Genomic DNA, 20,983 nt, shown 5'->3' on the forward strand with positions numbered 1-20,983 from the left:
CAACTGCAACAGTAATATCTATCAGGCTCTTAGTTATAAACAAACACACAGGAAGAAGAAAGGAGAGAAGGGACTAGGGAGAGAAAAGAAGAGATGTTCATTTATATTGTTTCCAACTGGTACCAACCAGATCAGAGTACCACTGTGGTGTGAGTGCTTCCTGAGTCATTAGGAAGGGGATTTTAATGTATTTAAGGGGAATAACCACGTCACACTAGCCAGGACTAGTTAAATCACAATATTTAAGGATAACAATTTTACACGAAGTACCAAAGTTTTGACTAGAAAAATAAATTGCTAAACAGAAACTTCCAGCTTTCTGTGGCTAAAAGGGTCTAAAAGCCTCCCTCGAACTTGAGGATAGGATACAGGAGACAAAAATACAGACTCATGAAACTACAGTGAGGCGGCAGGGAAAGTTTATTACCAGCCCAGTGTTCACACTGAAAGCCACAACTTCCAAGTCTTAACAAATCCTGAAGAACTGTCATTTTAAAAGATGTTAAAAAGAACATAAACATTATCCTGAATATGATGGCAACAACAACAGAAGCCTAAGTGTTCACAAGTGAAGGGACAGAGCCGCTGGCGGGACTCCTTCATCAGTGTCCCCTTTCATCACAGGCTCCCAGGGGTGCCATCCTTGTTATTTTAAGGCACAGCCCTGAAGATTCACAGAGCAGCATATCCACCATCCATGATCCCGTCTCAGGAATTTGCTTCCAACCGAATCAGGCTGCATCCGCAGGAGAGAAGCAGACGCTGAGTCAGCAACACTGGGATTTGTTCTCTTTTTTCACGGTCTCCTCATCCAGTTTAATTCTGCCGTCGTTTTCTTCATTAGGGAAGCTTTGGTGGTTGGCAAGAATGTTCTCCACTAGGAACCGGGATGCTTCATCTATGTTTATGTTATCCTGTAGTGCAGAAACAACCAGGATCAATTCTCACGATCAATATTCTTAGAGGAAAGCATTAGAGTATTACCAGGAACTAGGAAAGTTGGTCAGAGGGGGCATTATAAGTACGCCAGCTCCAACTCCTGCTCCAATACTGAAGTGTCTGCTAAGAGTTCAATGTTACTGAGTAATGTGACTGAGACACTCTTCTTTTTACAAAGGATCACTCTTTCTGATGTTCTGTTTTTTGTGTGTGTGTGTGTGTGTGGTACGCGGGCCTCTCACTGCTGTGGCCTCTCCCGTTGCGGAGCACAGGCTCCGGACGCGCAGGCTCAGCGGCCATGGCTCACGGGCCTAGCCGCTCCACGGCATGTGGGATCCTCCCGGACCGGGGCACGAACCCATGTCCCCTGCATCGGCAGGCAGACTCTCAACCACTGCGCCACCAGGGAAGCCCTTATGTTCTGTTTTTTAATGTTTTAAACTTTTGCCACTGAGGTCCAATGAACTATCTCCAAGCTAAATGAGTCTTCATCCTGCTGCAAGTTGCCAGCCACATAAGTGAAAGCAGAGAGATAAAAACAATGTTGTGGGTGTGATGCCCGTTAAGGATGCTCTAAGGAACCACCAGCTATCACAACGTTTGTGTGACTGATTCATAAGCTGTCATTCAATATATGATATGTAACATAGAGCAAAAACTGTGCTTCTTTTTAAAAGTATCTAACTTTTCCTTTTAAAATAATTTCAGATTTACAGAAACGTTGTAAAAGTAGTGAAAATTCCTATATATTCTTCACCCATATTCCTCAGACATTAACATCTTAGGTAACCAGAGTATATCAAAATCAAGAAATTAGATGACAGTACTGTGCCAGCATTACTCTATCAACCTTGTTCGAATTTCATCAGCTGTCTCACTGTCCTGTTTCTGATGCAGGTGAGCAGCTGTATTTCGCGATCTGTCCCCTTGGTCTCCTTGAATCTGGAACAGGTCCTCAGTCTCCTTGCCTTTCATGACCTTGACACTCTTGGAGAGTCCTGGCCAGAGACTATCCCTCAGTTTGGATCTGTCTGATGTTTCCTTATCATTAAATTCAAGTCACACATTGTTGGCAGGAATAAGACATACATGATGTGCCCTCTTCAGTGTATGAGGAGGCATACTTGCTTGAAGTCATGTCTGCCAGGCTTCTCCACTGAAGAGCTACTATTTTTCACTTTGTCCTCAGTACAAATATGTAAATATCCTGTGTTTCACCATACCTTTCCCTACTCATTTTGGTATCAATTAATTTTTCCCTAGAACAATTATTACTGTTGTGTTTAATGGTGACTGTCTATTTCCATCATTCCTTCTCCATTTATGATTTGGAATTCTACTGTTAGGAAGAGCTTTCTCTTCTCTCCCATTTATTCATTTGTTTTTTTCATATCATGGATTATTATTTTATTCTGTGTATTAAGTCCATTACAATAATTATTTATTTTGTTGCTCCAATTGTCTTAGGTTTTGGAGCTCCTATAAGCAGGCTCCTGGGTCTTTTTGACGCATATCCGTCACTTGGTGAGCGTTTCCTTAGCTTCCGGCACGACAAAATATCTCAGGCACATCTTTACTGTCCTTGTCCTAATAGTCCTGAAATCAGTCATTTCTCCAGGGAGACTCAGTTCTTTTTATTGGATAACAGTATTTAAAAACCAAATTCTAAGGACTTGCAAAGCTCACTGGTTCTGTGCTGTCATTGCTTCTAATCCTCTTCAGCAGACACACCTAGTAAATATGTATGTATCCATACACATATTGGTATCTGCTTCTGTGTTTAGCTGTTTACACATATACGTATGTGTACATGTGTGTGTATATGCACACACATATACACATTAATACAGAATTTATATGTGTGTGTGTATATATATACATATATATGGACTTTTCCAATTCCAATCCGATACCACGAGGTTCATTCTAGCCTTCTCCCTTATTTCTCAGACAGTGAGAACTCTGCAAGACCTCTGCTATTTATTCAGGTATCTTTTCTAGCACCAACACAAACTTTTTTTTACCTCCACTCCCAAGATAAGCATTAACTTTAATTAAAGTATTGATCTTTAAATGCCCAAATGTCCCTCAGTCCCCACCATCCCCATTATACCAAATAATTATAATCTTCTCTTACTGCATTTAATTGTTATTGATGAGGAACAGAAAGTCCCACATTGTAATTAGTCACACATTCTCATATTGGAAATCCATTATTTTCCATAAAGGTGAAAAGATGAAGCTCATGAATTCAAACTTGCCTTTTGGCTGTGTTTGTATCAGAATTCAGATCACTGGTATTCTAGCAGAAATCAGATTTGAAGTTAGCTGCTGGCCAGCTCAGAAGCATAGGTATTAGTGACACTTGGGCAGTACTTTAAGCCTTGACTAAAATTTTTAACAAAAATTTTATATTACTGTTACTCTCTTGAAATACTCCTGGTTTACCACTAAGGAAATTCTGCAGTAGCTGTTTCTAATATATTCGTAGGAAGGCACAGAACATATGAATGTTTTTCTTTTCACCTCCACATGTAACCCTGTCCATAGATATCATGAAGCTGATGACTTATACAGTCTCAGGTGACAGGCCACATGATACTACTGTTTATGAATCTTCCTTCTAGACTCTGGGGAGAAATTTAGATTTATTACCTGAATGATTAATTCAAATAAAACCAGAAGAGGAAATTTTATCTGTAATATATTCATCTTCTCCACCAAATCTCACGCTCTAATAAACACTTATACATACCACTAATTTTTTTCTAACAAAGCTGGGAAGTAAAGCAAATCCCCACAGGTGCAGAGAGCAGACAGAGGGCATGGCTTCCAAAACAAGTGTCTATAAAAAGCCTTGCCTTCTGCAATCTCTTCCTTCCTGTTTGGCTAAGTGCTCATGCAGCAACTCTGGTCTTCATCTCTCTTCCACTACTACTTTTTATTTATGAAACTAAATTTTAAGATACTAGAATATATTTGTTTAAACAAATAGCCTTTAGCTTAGGAGTAAACACTTCTGTCTTCAGCAGACACTATTTTTTCCAGTGACCCCACCATCACAATATTTTCAGAGCACTTTTTGTGTAGTCTCCCATAGCTTTGCTTTCATTATTCTGATCACCAGTGGCAGCAAATAATCTTCCACTTTTAGGATGGGTTTCTGGTAAAGCTAAAAGTAACCTGGTAATAAGTAAGTAGGTCATTTGGAGAAACAATGCACTTTTTTTTTTGATATATACAAGAAATTCACAGAAGGCATACTAAAAGCTGGAACTGTGTTAAGATTATATCAAATTCATGGTTTTGAGTTTGCCATCACAGAATTTTGCTAATAATTCATCACCCTCTCGTGTCTGATTGTTATTGGACCTCTAAAGTGAAACTTCCAGTGCACATAAGCCCGCTCCAGCACAATATTTTGTGCTTGGTATTGTCACCTTTGCTTTCGTGTATATTTAGACTGTTAAGATTTTCAACAGCCAACGTGTTTTTGTTTTTCTTCAAAAAACATTTTATCCAGCTTCCCATAATGGCTGAAAGAAAAAATTCTCACTCTACTATTCATGAAGAAGTATGTCACAAATGTTGATAATTTCCTCTTGTTCAAATTTTCCTACACATTTGATCTAAAACTCTTCAAACATCATCTGAATACATCTTCTCTCTGACCTTTTCAATGTCTGTTAGTCCTGCACATGACTTACATCTTCACTAGGGACAACTATGTCCCTAAGTTCTACTAAGCCTTCTATAAAACTCAAAAATAGTTGTGCTTGACAATATACCTCATACCCCACAAATTCCAGGTACATGAAAAGTACTTCATTTAAGGACTCAAACTCATAGAAAATGTCATTTGTTCTTTGCTCTAATAATAGTCATTTTTATTTTAATGTAAAATCTGCCCTTCTGTTCACCTCTCCACTAGCCAATTCTGAAAGCATTCCTGCTGCTGAGTGAAAGAAGCCATAACATATCCATGCTACGCTGCACCTTTTACTAGGTTTCCAAAAACCACTCAGGTAAATCCATCTAAATACTTGCAAGTTACAGGTCAGATTTACGAATTAACAGCAGAGCAGATAACAAACGCACAGCAGAGCAGATAACAAACGCACAGCAGACCTCACCTTTGCAGAGGTTTCAAACCATCCAGTGAAGCCATGTTCTTTGCAAAACTCGTCCATCTCGGGAGTATTCTGGCCACTGTCTTTTTTCTGGTCACATTTGTTAGCTAAGAGGACAGCAGGAATAGGGTTGCCGTTTGGAAGATGGACTTTACTATCCAGATCATTTTTCCATTTTAAAACGGCTTCAAACGTGGAACCTCTCGATATATCAAAGACAACGAAAGCACCAACAGCTTCTTTGTAATACACTCGGGTCATGTTGCCAAACCGTTCCTGTCCTAGAAATAAGTATAATAAGAGATTAAAAACTTATACTTCGGACAGAGGCGATATTTAGTTATAATCCTTTTGACCCTAAGAATAATGCTATAAACACATATCTGTCATTCCATAGCACCATAAACTGGTAGGATTGAGGACATACACACAGAACCACGAACCACAAAGCAGAAGCGGCTGATCATGCGGTCCGAGTACACAGTTACCCAGTTTTATGTTCTGTGCATGTACCCCACATTCTCCATAAACACCGAGATGACAGTTCGTAAAGCTACAGAGTCCATCATTTCCCCCTCCACTCTTCTTGGTCTAAGAGAAGAGAGGTACTAAAGGAAAAAAGAAAGTTGGGAGTGGAGGGAAGAGACAAGAATAGAAGAAAGTAAGACTTGCAGGAAGGAGATAAGTGTGGTGGGTAAAATGCTAGTCAAAAAGATTAGGACTGAACATGAGATAAAGGAACTCATGTTCTTAACTCCTCTTTCCTTCACATCTCCAGCCAAACCCGCTTTCGATTCAAAATGCAAGACTGCTCTCCTCTAAGAAGGCAGACATGCAAACCCACTATTTTACGGTTTTCCCCTTTAATTTAGAATAGAGGGTGGGGTGCCAAACTAGTAAACGTACAGAAATCCAGAAGTTATAAAGAGCTATTAAGCTCTAGTGGCTTTTGTTTTTGTTTTGTTCATAGAATCACCTATAAATCCCTTCAAATATTTCTTTTTACCAACCATGTTAAAGCATATTCAAGTCTGTATTCATATTAACTTTCTTATTAAAACATAAGAAAACCAGAAACGTATGTGGTAATGCATTTTTGAGGAGGACCTTGTGGCTTAGAATATCCATTTCCTTAGGTTTCAGAGCCAGGATTCGAAGCTCCCTCAGCAGCAGAGGGTGTGCTTTCTAACATCACCATATGTGACAAATCAAAACAGTGCCAATTACACTGTTAAGCAAATGAAAAGTAAAGGCACAAACTGGGAGAAAAAAAAATACAGATCCTATATCTGATTAAAAAAATTTGTACTCAGAATATAAAGAGCTCTCAAAACTCCAAAGTAAGATTAAAAAAATTTAATAAAGTAAGCAAAAGATTGGAACAGTTTACTGAAGAATTTATATGATGATAAATAAGCATAAGAAATTATGCTCAAAATTATTAACCATTGGGGAAACGCAAATTTAAACCACAATGAGCTGATCCTTTATTCCCACAACAATGGCTATAATTAAAAAGTCTGACTATACCAAGTGTTGGTGAAGATGTGGAACAACTGGAGCTCTCATATACTGCTGGTAAGACTAATACTTTAAAATAGTACAACCACGTTGGGAAACAATTTGATACTTTCTTAAAAATGTAAACATATACCTACCATACAACAAACCCATTCCGTTCCCAGGTATTCGCAAACAAAATGGAAACACACGTCTATAAAAAGGCATGTTCATGAATGCTCACAGCAGCTGTATTTTTAATAGCCCCAAACTGGAAGCAACCCAAATGTCTATTTACATGCTAATGAATAGACTATGGTATATCCATACAATGGAATACAACTCAACAATAGAAAGGAAAGGAACTATGGATACAAGTAACAGCATGGATGAATCTCAAAACAATTATGCTGAGTCAAAAAAGCCAGACCAAGGAGAGAATAGGTAACACTATCAGTCCCTTTATATCAAATCCTAAAAAATCAGAAACTATAGTGATGCAGTAAGAGAAAGCAGATCAGTGATTGCCTTGGGCAAGGCAGGAGGATGGATTACAAAAGGCCTATTAGAGCAAATAGCTTTCAGGTGATGAAAATATTTGCAATCTTGATTACAGTGACGTTTCAAAAGGGTATACATATGTCAAAACTTATAAAATTGTACGGTGTATTGTATGTTAACTATACAACAATAAAGTTATAAAAAATAATACCTACCTCATATGGTTACAGGAAGGGTTAAATGTAAAATGCCTGCCTGGATATATTTAGGCAAACTATAGCTCATGGCCAAATCCAGCTAAATAAAATTCTAGAGAATAGCCATCCTCATCCGTTCATGTATTATATGCCTGTTTTCACTCTATAATGGCAGAGTTGCATAGTTGCAACAGAGACTAAATGGCTCACAAAACCTAGAACAATTGCTATCAGGAAGTTTACAGAAAAAATTTAATGATTTCTGTTCTAGGGGGTTAGGAACAGTCTATACCTTGAACTGGAAGTGGTATATAAAAATTCATGAAGGTATACACTTAAGGTATCTGCATGTAGGTTATACTTCAAGTTCAGAGTGTAAAAAGCCACGTCATAGTAAACACTGAATAACTATTAGCTAAGAATTATCATTAAGTGCTCAATAAATGTATTGCACGATGAAAGCCTGAGTATCCTTTTGTAAATCGTGCTGATTACACACAGCAAAGCCTTAAACTATTAGCTAGTTATGTGTTGTGCCTTGTAGTGGTGAAAACAGCTTGCAGAGGAAAATGAACTTGAGGAAAGCACAACTGTACTAGAGAATCGAATAGCAAGCACCCAACAGTCAAGTTACCCCAGGAAATAACTTTCTCTGCCTAAATCAGCCAATTGTCTTTAGAGATCTTTAGGGGTCATCAAAGTCCCACCCAGCTCTCACTTCTGATGTTTTAGGTTTCTATATTATAAATTTAATGCTAAAATGATTTTCTAAAGATTCTGCAATCACCAAATCTAGAAAGCAATGGGGATCATGACCTAGCATCACAAGGCCAAGTCCATGCACTTAGCTTATTCTCCAAAAGAATAATAAAATATATTTCCTATTCTACTGAGTTCATAATCTCTTTTTTAAAATTCAACAGTAATCCATTAATGCTTCAGAGATATTCTCGAACTGGTAAAAACAAGTAAAAAATTAAGTAGGGAGTGGAGAAGATAAGATGAAGTCATTTAAAATAATAATCTTAACATAAAATTAAAGGTTTTTCTCCAGAAACCTAACAAGGTGAAACCTAGACTTAACTATGCTGTTTTACAGGTTTAAATGCACAGATTTGCTAAGCTCTTTCAGTTGTTAAACTGGGAAGCAAAGTAAACTTTGCTACTAGAGTATGAGTTGCATCCTGTATCCTTGGGTAATTTTAGCTATTCCTGTATTATTGTCTAAAACAAAGGATTCCAGTGGAAAACAAAACTGATGTTCATGAATATTCCATCCTCCTCCACTTCTAAACACACGGAGGAGCACACTGTTCTGCCCCCACTAAATCAGTTGTGTCCGTGGACTAATCCTGGCCGATGAAATGTGAACAGAAGTGTTCCTTTCCAGCAGAATCACTTGTCCTGCAGCAGCAAGGCTGAACCCCAATTTTGAGATGGTAGGGCCTCTGTTGGCCTGGGTCTTCAAGTGGCTCCAATGAAAAATCCTCCTCACGTTCCTCACCATCCCTCCCACCTCTGTTCCCCACTGTGGACAAGTAAAAAGCACGAGAAATCATCATTTTAATGTTGTTGACCCCCCAACATAACCTAGTCTATCTTGGCTGGTACAACTCCCAAATATATTTTTCTCTCTTCTATCTAGATCTGATCTCAACTAAAAAATATGTATTAGGTTCCTCCTATGTACCAGGCACTGTGCTAGACACTGATGAAGATAATGAAACAGTGAATATGACCTTCAGGATCTCACAGTCTATTTGAGGAAACAGACAAAATGATACCATGATGTGTTGGGTAGAATCAGGGATACAAAGAGCATATTATGGTATCAAACAAGGGGATGTTATTCATTGAGGTACATGAGTCTTTCCTGAAAGATACATTATCAAGAAATGCCATTCAAATGCTAACTCATCATGGAAATACAGTATCTTCATAAACTTTATTTCCATGCTGTGACTTTCAGGTTGCACGCCCATGGGGGTGGCCAGCCTAGTCAAAGCCATGTTAACTGCTCGAGGCAGTTTCCCAGTAGCTCTGAGTCATCCCCAGGAGAAAGGCGAATTCTCCTACTTCCCCTTTCACAGCACATCAGAAGTCAGCCCTTCCTAGGTTCAAAGAAGGGCTGAGGCTCAAACTAATGGGAAAGACTTTCACATCCAAACTAGAATTGCATTAGAATTCCATAGACTCTTAGATTTTTTTTTTTTTAATTTTAGAAAAGAAAATAAAAAATACTCTGAGGGGGCAGCCAATCAACCATTTTAAGTTTAGCCTGAGAAATCTTTATTATTCTAGGATTCTACTTTCCGGAAATACATATATAAAATCAGGAGATTTCTGCCATGCTGAATGCTCCTGGATTGTGCCCTGTGACGGGAGCGGACTGGGTAGAAGGGAAAGTCTAGAGTTATTAAATGTAAAGACAGCTGCACGTGTTTTGTTTCATGGCGTGTGTGTATAGAGTTAAAGCGTATAGCAATATGGAAACTCAGCAGAACCTGGGAGACCTCCCTCTCACTAGGTCTGCAGAAGTAGTTCAGACAGGGTGGGGAGAATGCTAAGCAACACCACCTTCTGTGACCAGAGCTGTAATCTTCTCTTACAGGAATGCGTTACGCTTTCCCGACAAAACACTGTAACGGACAATATTGTAACTGGAAGATGACACTCCAGATCATCTAGTCCAACCTCTCTTATTTTATAGATGAGAAAATAAAATCCCAGGGAGATGACATTACTCAAATTTCTTAGGTTGACTTGTTATCAAGTGTACTGTCTGATCTGTTACCCAAGTATTTTCTGGAGTATATATTGCTCCACGTGGCCCTGTGTTTCCAAATAGATTCAAGGTACGATGAGCCTGGGAGTGACCTTCCTTGAGGACAGCACAGCCCTGCTACAAAAGTTACAGCCTTGCTCTATGTCCCCTAGTGCTTTACCACAGCAGATAAGGAAGTGCCCCACTGCTGACTGCATTAGTTATGCTGATTCTAGGGACAGGGTTTTTCATCCATACTGCTGTGGACACATTGCCTGAATATTCCAAATGGCTCTGAAATGCGTTATCCTTTGAAAGGATGTGTTACTTCCTTCTCTAGAAGAAGGAACCCTGATTATAGCTAGATATCTTGGCAATGAGAAAGGGAAAAAAAGAGCACAGTGCTAGTCATCTAGGCTCGAAGACATTTAAAAATGCACGACTTTGTACATACTGAAATGGATGACCTGTAAGGTATATATGCTGGCAAAAGGATTAAAATGCTTATCTAGTATTTGGAGTATCCAACACTAATGGCTTTGAAAAGGAGTTGAGATAATTTAATACATTTCCAGGAATACATATTCCAATCAAGGGAAAAAACCCCACAAAACAGTGTACCTTATCTCTTTATAGCGCATACAAATTTTCAAAAGGGAAATATTTCCTCTCTGATTTGAAAAGGAAAGTACTGCATTTTGAACTGCTATCAGAAACACATGCCAGAGATGCTTTCTCTTATGATTTTAATCCCTGGTTTTATTTTTTTAAACGTTTGTCTCAGTATTTTATGTTCATGCCCCCATTTGATAAATAATCTAAATGTCTCTTAATGTTATTTGAAACTCAAAATATAAATTACACAATGAAAAATAAATCTGAGCAACAGGACAATCAGTGCTTAGCTTTTCAAGTACAAATGCTTATGTTTTCCCACCCAGTAAGAATTATTGAGCTACATATTCTTGCTCAAGGTGATTGGGAGAAAATGTATAGTTTCTAGTCAGTGCATATAAAGTCCTTTAAAAACAACTCCTTAAAATTCAGTGTGCATTTCAGAGATGAAGCGCTTCTAACAAGCTTGTGTGGGTGGTGGGTAATAGATCAAGACCCAGTCAAAATTTAATTTAAGTCCAGTCATTGGTTCTAGAAGGATAATTATCTATCCACTAAAAATGTTTACAGCTTGATACAGGTAATAATGTGATGTCATAATGGGTCTCGGGTTTTATATGTAAGAGGTTACAATTTGTAGTCACACAGGTTTTTGTTATTTTTCAGGGCCTCTAGTTAATGACTCATTATACTACTACTTTATAAAGCCCTTATAAACGCGCCCCAGCATTACACTTAAATATTTCACATGCTAAAACTATAGGTATTGTTAGAAGAAAAAAACACTTTCTTACATTAAAGAACTACCATAATACTGACCAATGAAACAATGTAACTAAAAAGAGACCATATTGCTAGTTGCCCATTTCCCCCCCACTGGCTTATGCAATTTTCCATACAACAAGCGGCTGTATTCTCCACAGATAAAACAAGTCTAAAAGCTTATGCATCAAATTAGCACCATACGAGTTTGGATTTGATATGTACTGAATTTCATATTTTAATATTGTACCACGAAGAAGGTAAAGGGAGTCACATGATTTTACACAATTCCATTCATTTGTCTGGTTTTCCTTTTTATCATGTGTAGATGAGAGGGAGATAATATAACATGACCATGAAACCTTTGGAACGAAAAATATCTGGATCCATGCCCTAACTCTGCAAGTTACAGGTGTACAGACCTCAGGAAAAGCCCTTAATCTTCCTGAGTCTCAGTTTACTCAACTGTAAACTGAGAATCATTCTCATTTCTCCAGATTATCATAAGTATCAATGAGAATAAAAGTAAACCGAATGACAGGGACTATAAAACAGCTTTTAATAAATGTTAACTGTTATTATGTGAGAGGGTCAAATACCAAAATTTCCTAACTCTGGGATTCTATTCTTACGTTTGGAAATATATTTCCACTTGGAAAAATAAGCTTTACAGGGGAAGAGGCAAAGCTGCCATTTAAATCATGTACAAAGCACCATTTTTGCTCATACCACATTCTGTCAAGCAAAAGAGTAACAAAACTGAATAAAGAAAACATTTTTAAATACCTAAACTAAAAGGAACACAAACTCCTTTTGAGATGGTAGCAGTATCACTAAGTAGCCTTCAAAATTACCTATTCCCAAATACACGCCAGTTCAGAGTCTGGATTTTTCTTTTTGCTAATTTGAAATGAGCAGCCTTCTGTGGTATTTAGGTCACAGTGTAAGGTCTGTTTTTATTCAACTAGTTACATCTTCTGTGGTGACTATGAAAATAACACCTGACTTTAATCAATTTAAAGGAAGGAAAAAAAATCAAAATATCTTTTTGGTTTGTGTCCAAAGTCATAATAGTTTTAGAAGTTTGAGGTATTGGTTTTTTCCTTTCTTAAGCATTAAATGAGAGCAAGACATGTACCACCTCTGTCCTGTAATTTCTCTTGTCTCCTTACATCACCTCTTGAGAGCCACACAGATAAGGAGCAGGTGATATGAAACAGACAGGAACTTAAGGGTCAGGGAAGGTGAGTGTGAAGGAGCCCGGGGAACAGCAGGCTTGCTCCGTGGAGCGCAGTGGGAGGGTAAGTCTGTTGGCAGCATGCAGCAGAGCCAAGACAGAACAACTGTTCTCAACTTCAGTATAAATCAGACTACCCATGGTGCTTGGCAAATTACACATTTCCAGGCCCTACCTCTAGGAATTCTGATTTGGTAAGCATGAAGGATTGCTAGTTGCCTCTCCAATATCCCTTCACAGAATTTTATTTGGGAAAGCAATGTGTCCAATTTAAAAACAAACAGAAAAAGCCCTGGTTTTCTAGCTGCCCTTGCAGCAAGCCATGTGCGTTTGACTGGACCACAAAGACAACGAATATGGCCAGGGAATAGCTGAGTGGTGAAATGTCAGCTTTGGTCCAGGAAGAATGAATGGTTCTGTTCACCAGCCATGGACTGCTCAACTACAGACTAAGTAGGTGAGAGACTTCTCTCTTGTTAAACCATGATGTTTGGGGATGTTTGACAGACGAAGGCAATTCTGCTTACAGCTGATGCTAGGGAATCTGCATTTTAAGCACCTCAGATGAGTCTGACGGAGGAGGTCCCATATAATCACACTAAAAACCCCAATATATTTAGCTTAACTTCAAAGCAATCAAAAATCACTACGGGAGATGCTTAAGGAAAATATCTGGGTAGAAGTGAGTGAAAAGAATGGGGAAGAAGAGAATGTAAGACCATCTGTCAATGAGAAAGACCAACAGAGAGGCTTAAACTAAAGCCCTGCCATCCATTTATTTTTATGTGGTTTGTCTCTCTCAGAATAAGAGCGAAGAAATCATATGTTTCTAGCAGCGATTGCAAAAAGTGCAAAACGCTCTTTTGAAAATATAATTGAGTAGAATTCTAAAGCAACTTTTTCTTGATCTTTTGTCTCACCCTTCAGAAATCTCCCCACATATGTCAGCACTTTTTTCACTGTCCAAGAGAAGATCTCTACAACCATAATACAACTTAAACTTGTCAACTTAGCCCACTCTCTATTACTTAAGTGTTGATTAAATGTGAAATCCTCACTATTTTGAGGATACGCTATTCTTGGCCTCCAAGTCAAAGGCCTTCAAAGTTTTCTTCTTTGGAAGAATAGTTTCTCTCATCTCTCAATCTATTTTAATAAGTGCTTAGAAATATGTATTAATCAGGTTTTTTATTTTCTACATTTTAGGATGCTTTGACATCTTGGGGCCTTGCGGACCAGCGGAGGGACTGCCCCTCTTAGGGTTAGCTAGTTCTTAGAGAGAGCAAACAATTTGCTGAGAGCATGTCTTCGATATGCAAACCAACCAATCCTGAGTCCTTATCCTCTACCTGCTTTCTTTTTCCAGGCTCCTGCAGTCCAGGACATTATCCTCCTGCCCTGAATCACCCCACGACCAGGTACTAGACAACTAGGGACCATCCCTATAGCCCAGAACAAACTCAGTCTCTCAAACTATCCAATCCTAAGCTTGCTCAGCCTGCCTACACTGCCTTGTCCTTTCCTTCCTGCAAAAAACACAGTAAAGGTTCCAGCCCTTGCTTTGCTTTCTCCGAGCTCCTTCTGCCTCCTGAATGACGCTGGTGCTTCCCTACACGGTCCTGCATAGTGTGGCATGGTCCCTCCTCTTGGAAACTATGAGTAACAAACTATTTCTTTCAATGGCAATTGTCTCCTGATGTGTTGGTCTCATCACACTTTTTTATTTTGATAAAAACAAAATCTTGAGTACAATTTTAAAGGGAATAAAAATCATTAAAATTTATATATCAAAAGCTTAAGAAAGTTGGAAGGTCAGGATAACATATACATGATGGATCAAATTTCTCCTAAAATATATCTGAAAATAACATTGCAGCCCTGGAATAACGCATGGCATTCAGGCTCAATCCATGAGATCAGAGTAGACTTGACAAATATCTATAATTGTTACCTTGCTTTTCCAGGGTGTGCTCTGCAACCATATACCAATAAAAGAGCTTTGTTAACTTCAGAGAAGTCCACAGTTTGGAAACAGTCTTTCAAAATGTACAAAAAAAAGTGATGCAGCCAATCAAAAAGTGTCTGCTTTGGAAGCAGTATGCTTCATAATTAAGTATAAGAACTGGAAATTCTGGGTTGATGACATAAAGAGATGGTAATTATTCAAATATGAGTCATATGCTCTAAAATAGGGATGACCAGAACATTTGCAAATTTAGAGAACAGTTAATGCTACTGTTTTGAATCCAGTGAACCAAAAATCCACTGTGCTATTTGACAGAGACATGAGTCCTGTCTCTGTACGGTGCCGTGCCGTGGATTACCTGTGTTTTCTTGGTCAATTTACCAAACCTCCCTGCATTTACACCATGGGGTCTCTGAAAGCCTATAATCCAGCTCAAACAATAGAATGATTAGGCAAATGGCTGGGAGCCAAGTACTTCTTATCAGCACTTGGCTGTCTCTACCTCTAACCTCAGCACCTTTTAGCATACTTGGACTAATTGAGGCAACTAAGAATGGTAACATACTCAAAAGGAGGAAAGGCAACAGGCATATCATTATCAGGGGGATTTTCATGTGCGATAACACAAATATGTTGTTATGTTGAAACTCCTGCTGCCTGGGCAATTATGAAAGCACAGTCCATACTGGGGCACCCAAAGGTGTGTCAGGACTCACGAACTGAGGAAGATTTGAAGATGTAAAATGGGACAGTAGGCTTTGCTTGTAATTCAGCACAGAAATTGAGCCAGAATAAGGCTGAAGATGGCAAGATTGTACGGGTCAGATGTAATAAAGATTTTCTTTAATTCCTTTAAATGAGTCATTAAGCAATCGGCCCCCAATAAGCCCTAAGACAGTTACTGTAGTACTAAGACAGAGACTACAAATAACAGAGACTAATTCCTCAAAGCACCACTTCTTCGTATTTAGAAAAAAAAAATTGAATATTAATACTCCCTGACTGACAGATACTCTGAAGGTCAAGAAAGCATCAGAGATAATATTCCAGACTCTTGCTCATGAAGAGTTGGAGGGTTATCAAAGAAGACAAGAAGAGATCACTAGATATAGTAATTGGCGATATGCAAGAGAGAACAAGAAAGACACGATCAACATTCTATTTTCAGATGTGAATCAAAAAACAGAAGTGAATCTAACTATGGTTTATATAATTTATAACGTCTCCCAAGCATGCATTTTATGCTTTGGTAAACAATATTTACATGAATTCAGAATACGTTGTTCTTGATTTGTTCATTGGCCCAAAGGTGTATTACTCAGATATTTATAAAGAAATTTTGATCCTTAAAAGTGAAGGGTGGCAGAATAGCCCACCCCCCAAAATGCCACTTTGGCATAAGAATTATTTGAACTAAAGGCACTTGAAAAACAGCAAGTGCGCGAAGGGTGCTCTAATCTCCCCTTCTTCTTCCTTAAATGGGGAGATAAAACTCCCATGTGAATGATGTCCTCCCTATACCAGAAGGAAGAAAACATTCTCATCACCAGAGATGGGGAGTCAAGCTGAGAGAATTCTATAGAAACAGATCTTGTTAAAATAACTCTTATCTTCCTTTAGCCTCCCATAGAGTTTGGTTACTTTTCTACAATTGCCTCTCTTTGTTCAACCTAGTATAAAAGCATTTATACTAGGTTGAACTTTTTGGGGTGTTCCTTTCCTTATGAAGGCTCCTGTGTCATGTAAAGCTTATATTAAATAAATTTCTGCTATTAATCTGTCTTACATTAATTCTCAGGCCCAGCTGAAAGCTCTAGGAGGACAGAGATAAAATTCTGCCTCCTCTACAAAAACAGTGAATACATGAAGAGTGAATTATATTAGATTAGATCTAAATGGACAAACTTAAGAAAAAAGAGAGATTTAGCCTAGACCAACCACTCAACCTACCTGGAAAATTCTACAGTTGCTAATAGGCTTATAATAAGTAGTGGGCCAAATACTAATTCATCTATAATACATGTTAAAAGGAAGGTCAGATGCTGCATCCTAATTCAGTATGCATTAGGTAACCTCTCTTTAAAATCTTATCAAAGACTTCACTATTTTAGTTTATTTCAGTATGTATTCAGCAGCAGTCTTAAAGCAGATACGAAGTAAAAGACAGCAATTGCCTAACACAAAACTTATATTAAATTGCATCTATATTTTAAAGCTACATTCATTTGATGTAATAAGGATTTGTAAGGCCTGTACCCAAGAGTCACTACGATTCTCAATTTGAAGAGTTTAACTTAAACTGCCTGGCCACATTTACAGAAAACATTTGGATAACTCCTGCCTCTCACACTTGCCAAAGCTTTCAAGTATAGAGACTTGACATAATTTCTTTAGCACCTTTCCCATCTCTAAAGCAACAGCAAAAAAGCTACATAGTAATAACACCACACCTCAAGTTAATCATATCAAGTGGCCAGCTCCACCTACTATTTTGCCATCAAGGACTATTTCCCTCCTTTGAGAATTAAATATGATTCAACTTTGTTACTACATAAGGCAAATATGTTTAGCCATGGGGAACTTTTTGGAGTGACCTTCAATTTGCCTTCATTACACCATTACTACTTAATTCAAATGGTATGAGCTAGGGTTCACTAGTAGCTCAAATATTCAAACCAAACCTAGTTAATGATGTAGCTCCCTAAACCTTAAGTTAAAGCCACAATATTTCTGCTCTTAGTGTCCTTACATATTAACACCGAAAACCTTACTTAAAAGATGAGTCTAATAATTTCCAACTATCTCATAAGTTTACCTCTAATCTTGATAATTGCTGGTGTGTACTTGCTGGATGGAATCCCTTTTGGAGATCTTAAAGGTCTGCTTTCCTTCCTGGAAAAGCTCAAGCTTTGGATTTAGGCAAACGTGCAAGGATATTCCATCTAGGCCTCTATATACCAGAGTCTGGTAAAGACTGACTATGTCCCCTTTCTGGCAAAATAGATCTCTTCAAGAAGGATGAAAAAAGAGACGATACCCAGGAAGAAAACTCCTACTCATGCTTTTGCTTTCCCAAGTCTCCAAATATAAGCTTTTTTCCTCGAAGCTTAAAAACACAACTGTGCCGTAAAAATCTTTTATTTACCTGCAGTAGGACCCAAGCATAATTTAATCGCTAAATACCACATTATTTTACATGAAGAATAAGGCAAAGTCAACAATCCTCCGAGGCAGGGATTTAAAATCATCTTCATGGAAATTCACGGCTACACTGAAGATTCCTACAGAATGACTATCACATGGTAAGGCAACCTTTAGAATCCATGACTTTGCCGAGAAGCAATACTATTATTCATAAGTGCTCTATGAAAAAGCAGGAAGTGTTTCGAAAGAAGCCTCTGGCTTCAAAAGATGACTTTTCAAACGAACTTTTGGTTTTCTGTAACCAACAAAAATAACAACAAAGAGCTGAGCCCAAGGCTGATTATGCCCCTTTCTCTGAGGTGACATACATCTATTTATTCTCATATCCGAAGTAGAGAAGCCTGTTCTTAAATAAATGAGTATGTAAGTTATAATTCTTCAATACCTTCTCGTATGTAATAAGCTGTTGATGACAAGAGCACTACCCAGCAGACAGACCTGTGTCCCTGACTCTGCTACCAGTTGGGTGCCCACACCTACAGGCTTCTGTTATGCAAGCGGAGGATGAAGGACGGTCTCTCCAACCCTGAACATATGCTCCCATCCGAATGCTCTAATGCAGACTGACCTTAACATGGATGATGACTGAACAGGGTAACTCTTGGTACCACTTCCATATTTAAATTTTCCCAAAGTTAACATCTTTTTCAATGTGCACATCCCACCCACCACACCAGTCAGAGTTCAAGTTTTCATACATTAGAGCAAGGAGGGTATGTACCCCTGAAGCAGGGATATTACGCTCCCAAATGACAACTGAGAGCAAATGCCAGGGAAATAATATATTGCGGTTGGGGAGGCAGGCGTGGGGCTAGGTGCTGGTTTAGGGAGGGAAGAGGAACATAGCTTTCAAGAGAAACTTTCCCAAATCTTCGCCTGGGTGGCCTGCCCCAGGGATGAGAGCACGTTATATGAAGAATGGGGTTTCACTCACAAGGAAGTGTCTCAGACCCAAGGTGGGTGATGAAAAACCTTCCGAAAAGGAACCTGGTTTCTAGTCTTGGTTGTGTCACTAACCAGGAGCATCACTTTGGGTAAGTCGTTCAACCACTCTGAACCTCAGTTCTCACCTGTGAGACGTTAAAGCAAATGAGAGGAGCCAGCCCCCTCCCTTCGCTCTTCCTTGTCAAGATTCAGAGTTAAACCTGGGGATAAGACGGGAATAAAGACACAGACCTACTAGAGAATGGACTTGAGGACACGGGGAGGGGGAAGGGTAAGCTGGGACAAAGTAAGAGAGTGGCATGGACATATATACACTACCAAACGTAAAATAGATAGCTAGTGGGAAGCAGCCGCATAGCACAGGGAGATCAGCTCGTTGCTTTGTGACCACCTAGAGGGGTGGGATAGGGAGGGTGGGAGGGAGACGCAAGAGGGAAGAGATATGGGGACATATGTATATGTATAGCTGATTCACTTTGTTATACAGCAGAAACTAACACACCATTGTAAAGCAATTATACTCCAATAAAGATGTTAAAAAAATTTTTAAAAATAAACTTAAAAAAAAAAAGATTCAGAGTTAAAACTTCGGGAAAAGCCCCCATGGCTTTCTCACCTCTGGTCAGGTGAGAGCGCCAGAGCACAGGGCCTCTCCTCCACCTCTTAAAAATAAGACAGCTCTCAACACACTGAGCTGAGGCATCTAACCAGGGTTACTCATTTATGCATTTATTTACCTTGTCCTGCTTTTAAATTCTTCGACTACTACTGCCTGTTCCACTGTCCTGATTCCCCTGGAGTCCACCCGACCACATCCCTTTCCATCTTTCTAAGTAGTTTGGTACCTTTCTTCTAAACTGACACGGGCAGGCGAGTTCGGGCAGAGGACAGAGAAAGAAGAAAGGAGACCGAAAGCAGCCTAGCGGCCCCTAGCTCCCGACGGCTGAAAACCCGGCGGGCGCCTCTTGCCCGCCGTGGGGTCCCCGCGCGTCCGCGGCTCGGGCCACACACTTACCCGCGATGTCCCACAGCTGCAGGCGCACCAGCGTCCTGCTGTCCCAGTTGAGGACCTTGAGAGCGAAGTCCACCCCGATGGTGGCCCGGTAGTGCTGGGAGAAGAGCTGGTGGACGTAGCGCTTGATGATGCTGGTCTTGCCCACGCCAAGTTCGCCGATGACCAGCACCTTGAAGAGGTGCTCGCGGGTCTCGGGCACCGTGGCGGCGGCCGCCCCCCGGCCTGGGTTCCCAGCTCCGCCGCCCGCCATGAGCGCCCAGGTCTCGCTCAGCCGGCCGGCCGCTCTCGGCAAGCTAGGGCCACGCGCCGGGGCCCCCGCCCGGCCGCGCCCTCCCCGCGACGCCCTGGGAGCCCCCGCCGGCCGTCGAAACTTCCCCGAGGCCGGCTGCTCTCCCCGCCGCGCTGCCGCAGCGCCTGACCGGTCACAGGACCCGGAACCCGCCGCCGCTCGCAGCCCGCGCGGGGCGGGGGAAGGGCCGGGGGCTGGCGTGGCTAGGGAGACCGGGGTGAGGAGGCCTCTGCACGCTGCTGCCTGCGCTCCCGGCGGGCCGGCCCAGAACTCGGGGCACTTCCTCTCCCCGGGCGTCCCCTGCTCGGGACGGCGCTGAGCTCGGCCGCCCCCTGCTGGCCGCGGGGGAGCCGAGAACCCGGGGCCGACGGCTAGCGTTCCCAGAGCCGCGGTGAGCCCAGGCGGTTCAAGGTCAGGCCTCCGAGGCCGGCGGTGAACGCCCCCGGGGCAGAGCGCGGATGGGTGGTAGGTGGTTGTCCAGGGGGCCGACCCCAGCCTGGAAGGCGCGGGCCTGGAAATCAGCCTCCTTCCCTGGTTCGGCCATGAGGGAGTTTAACACCTGGAGATCATTGTCTTTGATCTCCAGCGGCTCACTTTAGAAGTAAAAAGAGTGGACGGATGACTCTGAACTCGACAAAGGACTGAAAACGCTTTTGTATAAACGAACGAGTGAGTCTGAGGAAGAAGACACAAGGTCTCCAAAACGATCTTGTTTTACTTCCTCAGCAAACCACAAAAGCCTTTTTAAGTGTTCCGGTGGTAGAGACTCTGAGACAGATCCTAGGAATGGACTGAAATACAGTATTGAGGACTTTTATTTAAAAGAAGAAAGATAGGAAGGCTTACGTTTCCTGCCGTGTTTATAAAATGGAGGGCTGCGCTGCATAAGGTTTAGAAACACCTGGAGTTGATAGCCTCT

At 40.5% G+C, this 20,983-nt stretch overlaps 1 protein-coding gene across 1 annotated transcript; it reads right to left on the reverse strand.

Moving 5' to 3' along the window:
• Positions 1-402: 402 nt before the first annotated feature.
• RAB32 (RAB32, member RAS oncogene family) lies at positions 403-20,295 on the reverse strand. The gene is made up of 3 exons (XM_067701841.1): positions 19,776-20,295; positions 5,073-5,350; positions 403-914 (listed from the first exon to the last, which is right to left on the reverse strand). Exons 1-3 carry the CDS (start codon positions 20,023-20,025, stop codon positions 768-770), a joined length of 675 nt encoding a protein of 224 aa, XP_067557942.1. The 5' UTR covers positions 20,026-20,295; the 3' UTR covers positions 403-767.
• Positions 20,296-20,983: the final 688 nt, after the last annotated feature.

This window comes from Pseudorca crassidens, chromosome 13 (assembly GCF_039906515.1).
Source record: "Pseudorca crassidens isolate mPseCra1 chromosome 13, mPseCra1.hap1, whole genome shotgun sequence".
Lineage (NCBI taxonomy): Eukaryota > Metazoa > Chordata > Mammalia > Artiodactyla > Delphinidae > Pseudorca > Pseudorca crassidens.

Bases quoted from the DNA above. Each gene is read 5' to 3' on its own strand.
- RAB32 (XM_067701841.1), bottom strand. From the start codon at position 20,025: ATGGCGGGCGGCGGAGCTGGGAACCCAGGCCGGGGGGCGGCCGCCGCC. The intron at 5,351-19,775 runs GTAAGTGTGTGG...ACTTATTTCTAG, and splicing joins GCAGCTGTGGGACATCGCGG to GACAGGAACGGTTTGGCAAC. The intron at 915-5,072 runs GTGAGGTCTGCT...TCTGCACTACAG, and splicing joins GGTTTGAAACCTCTGCAAAG to GATAACATAAACATAGATGA.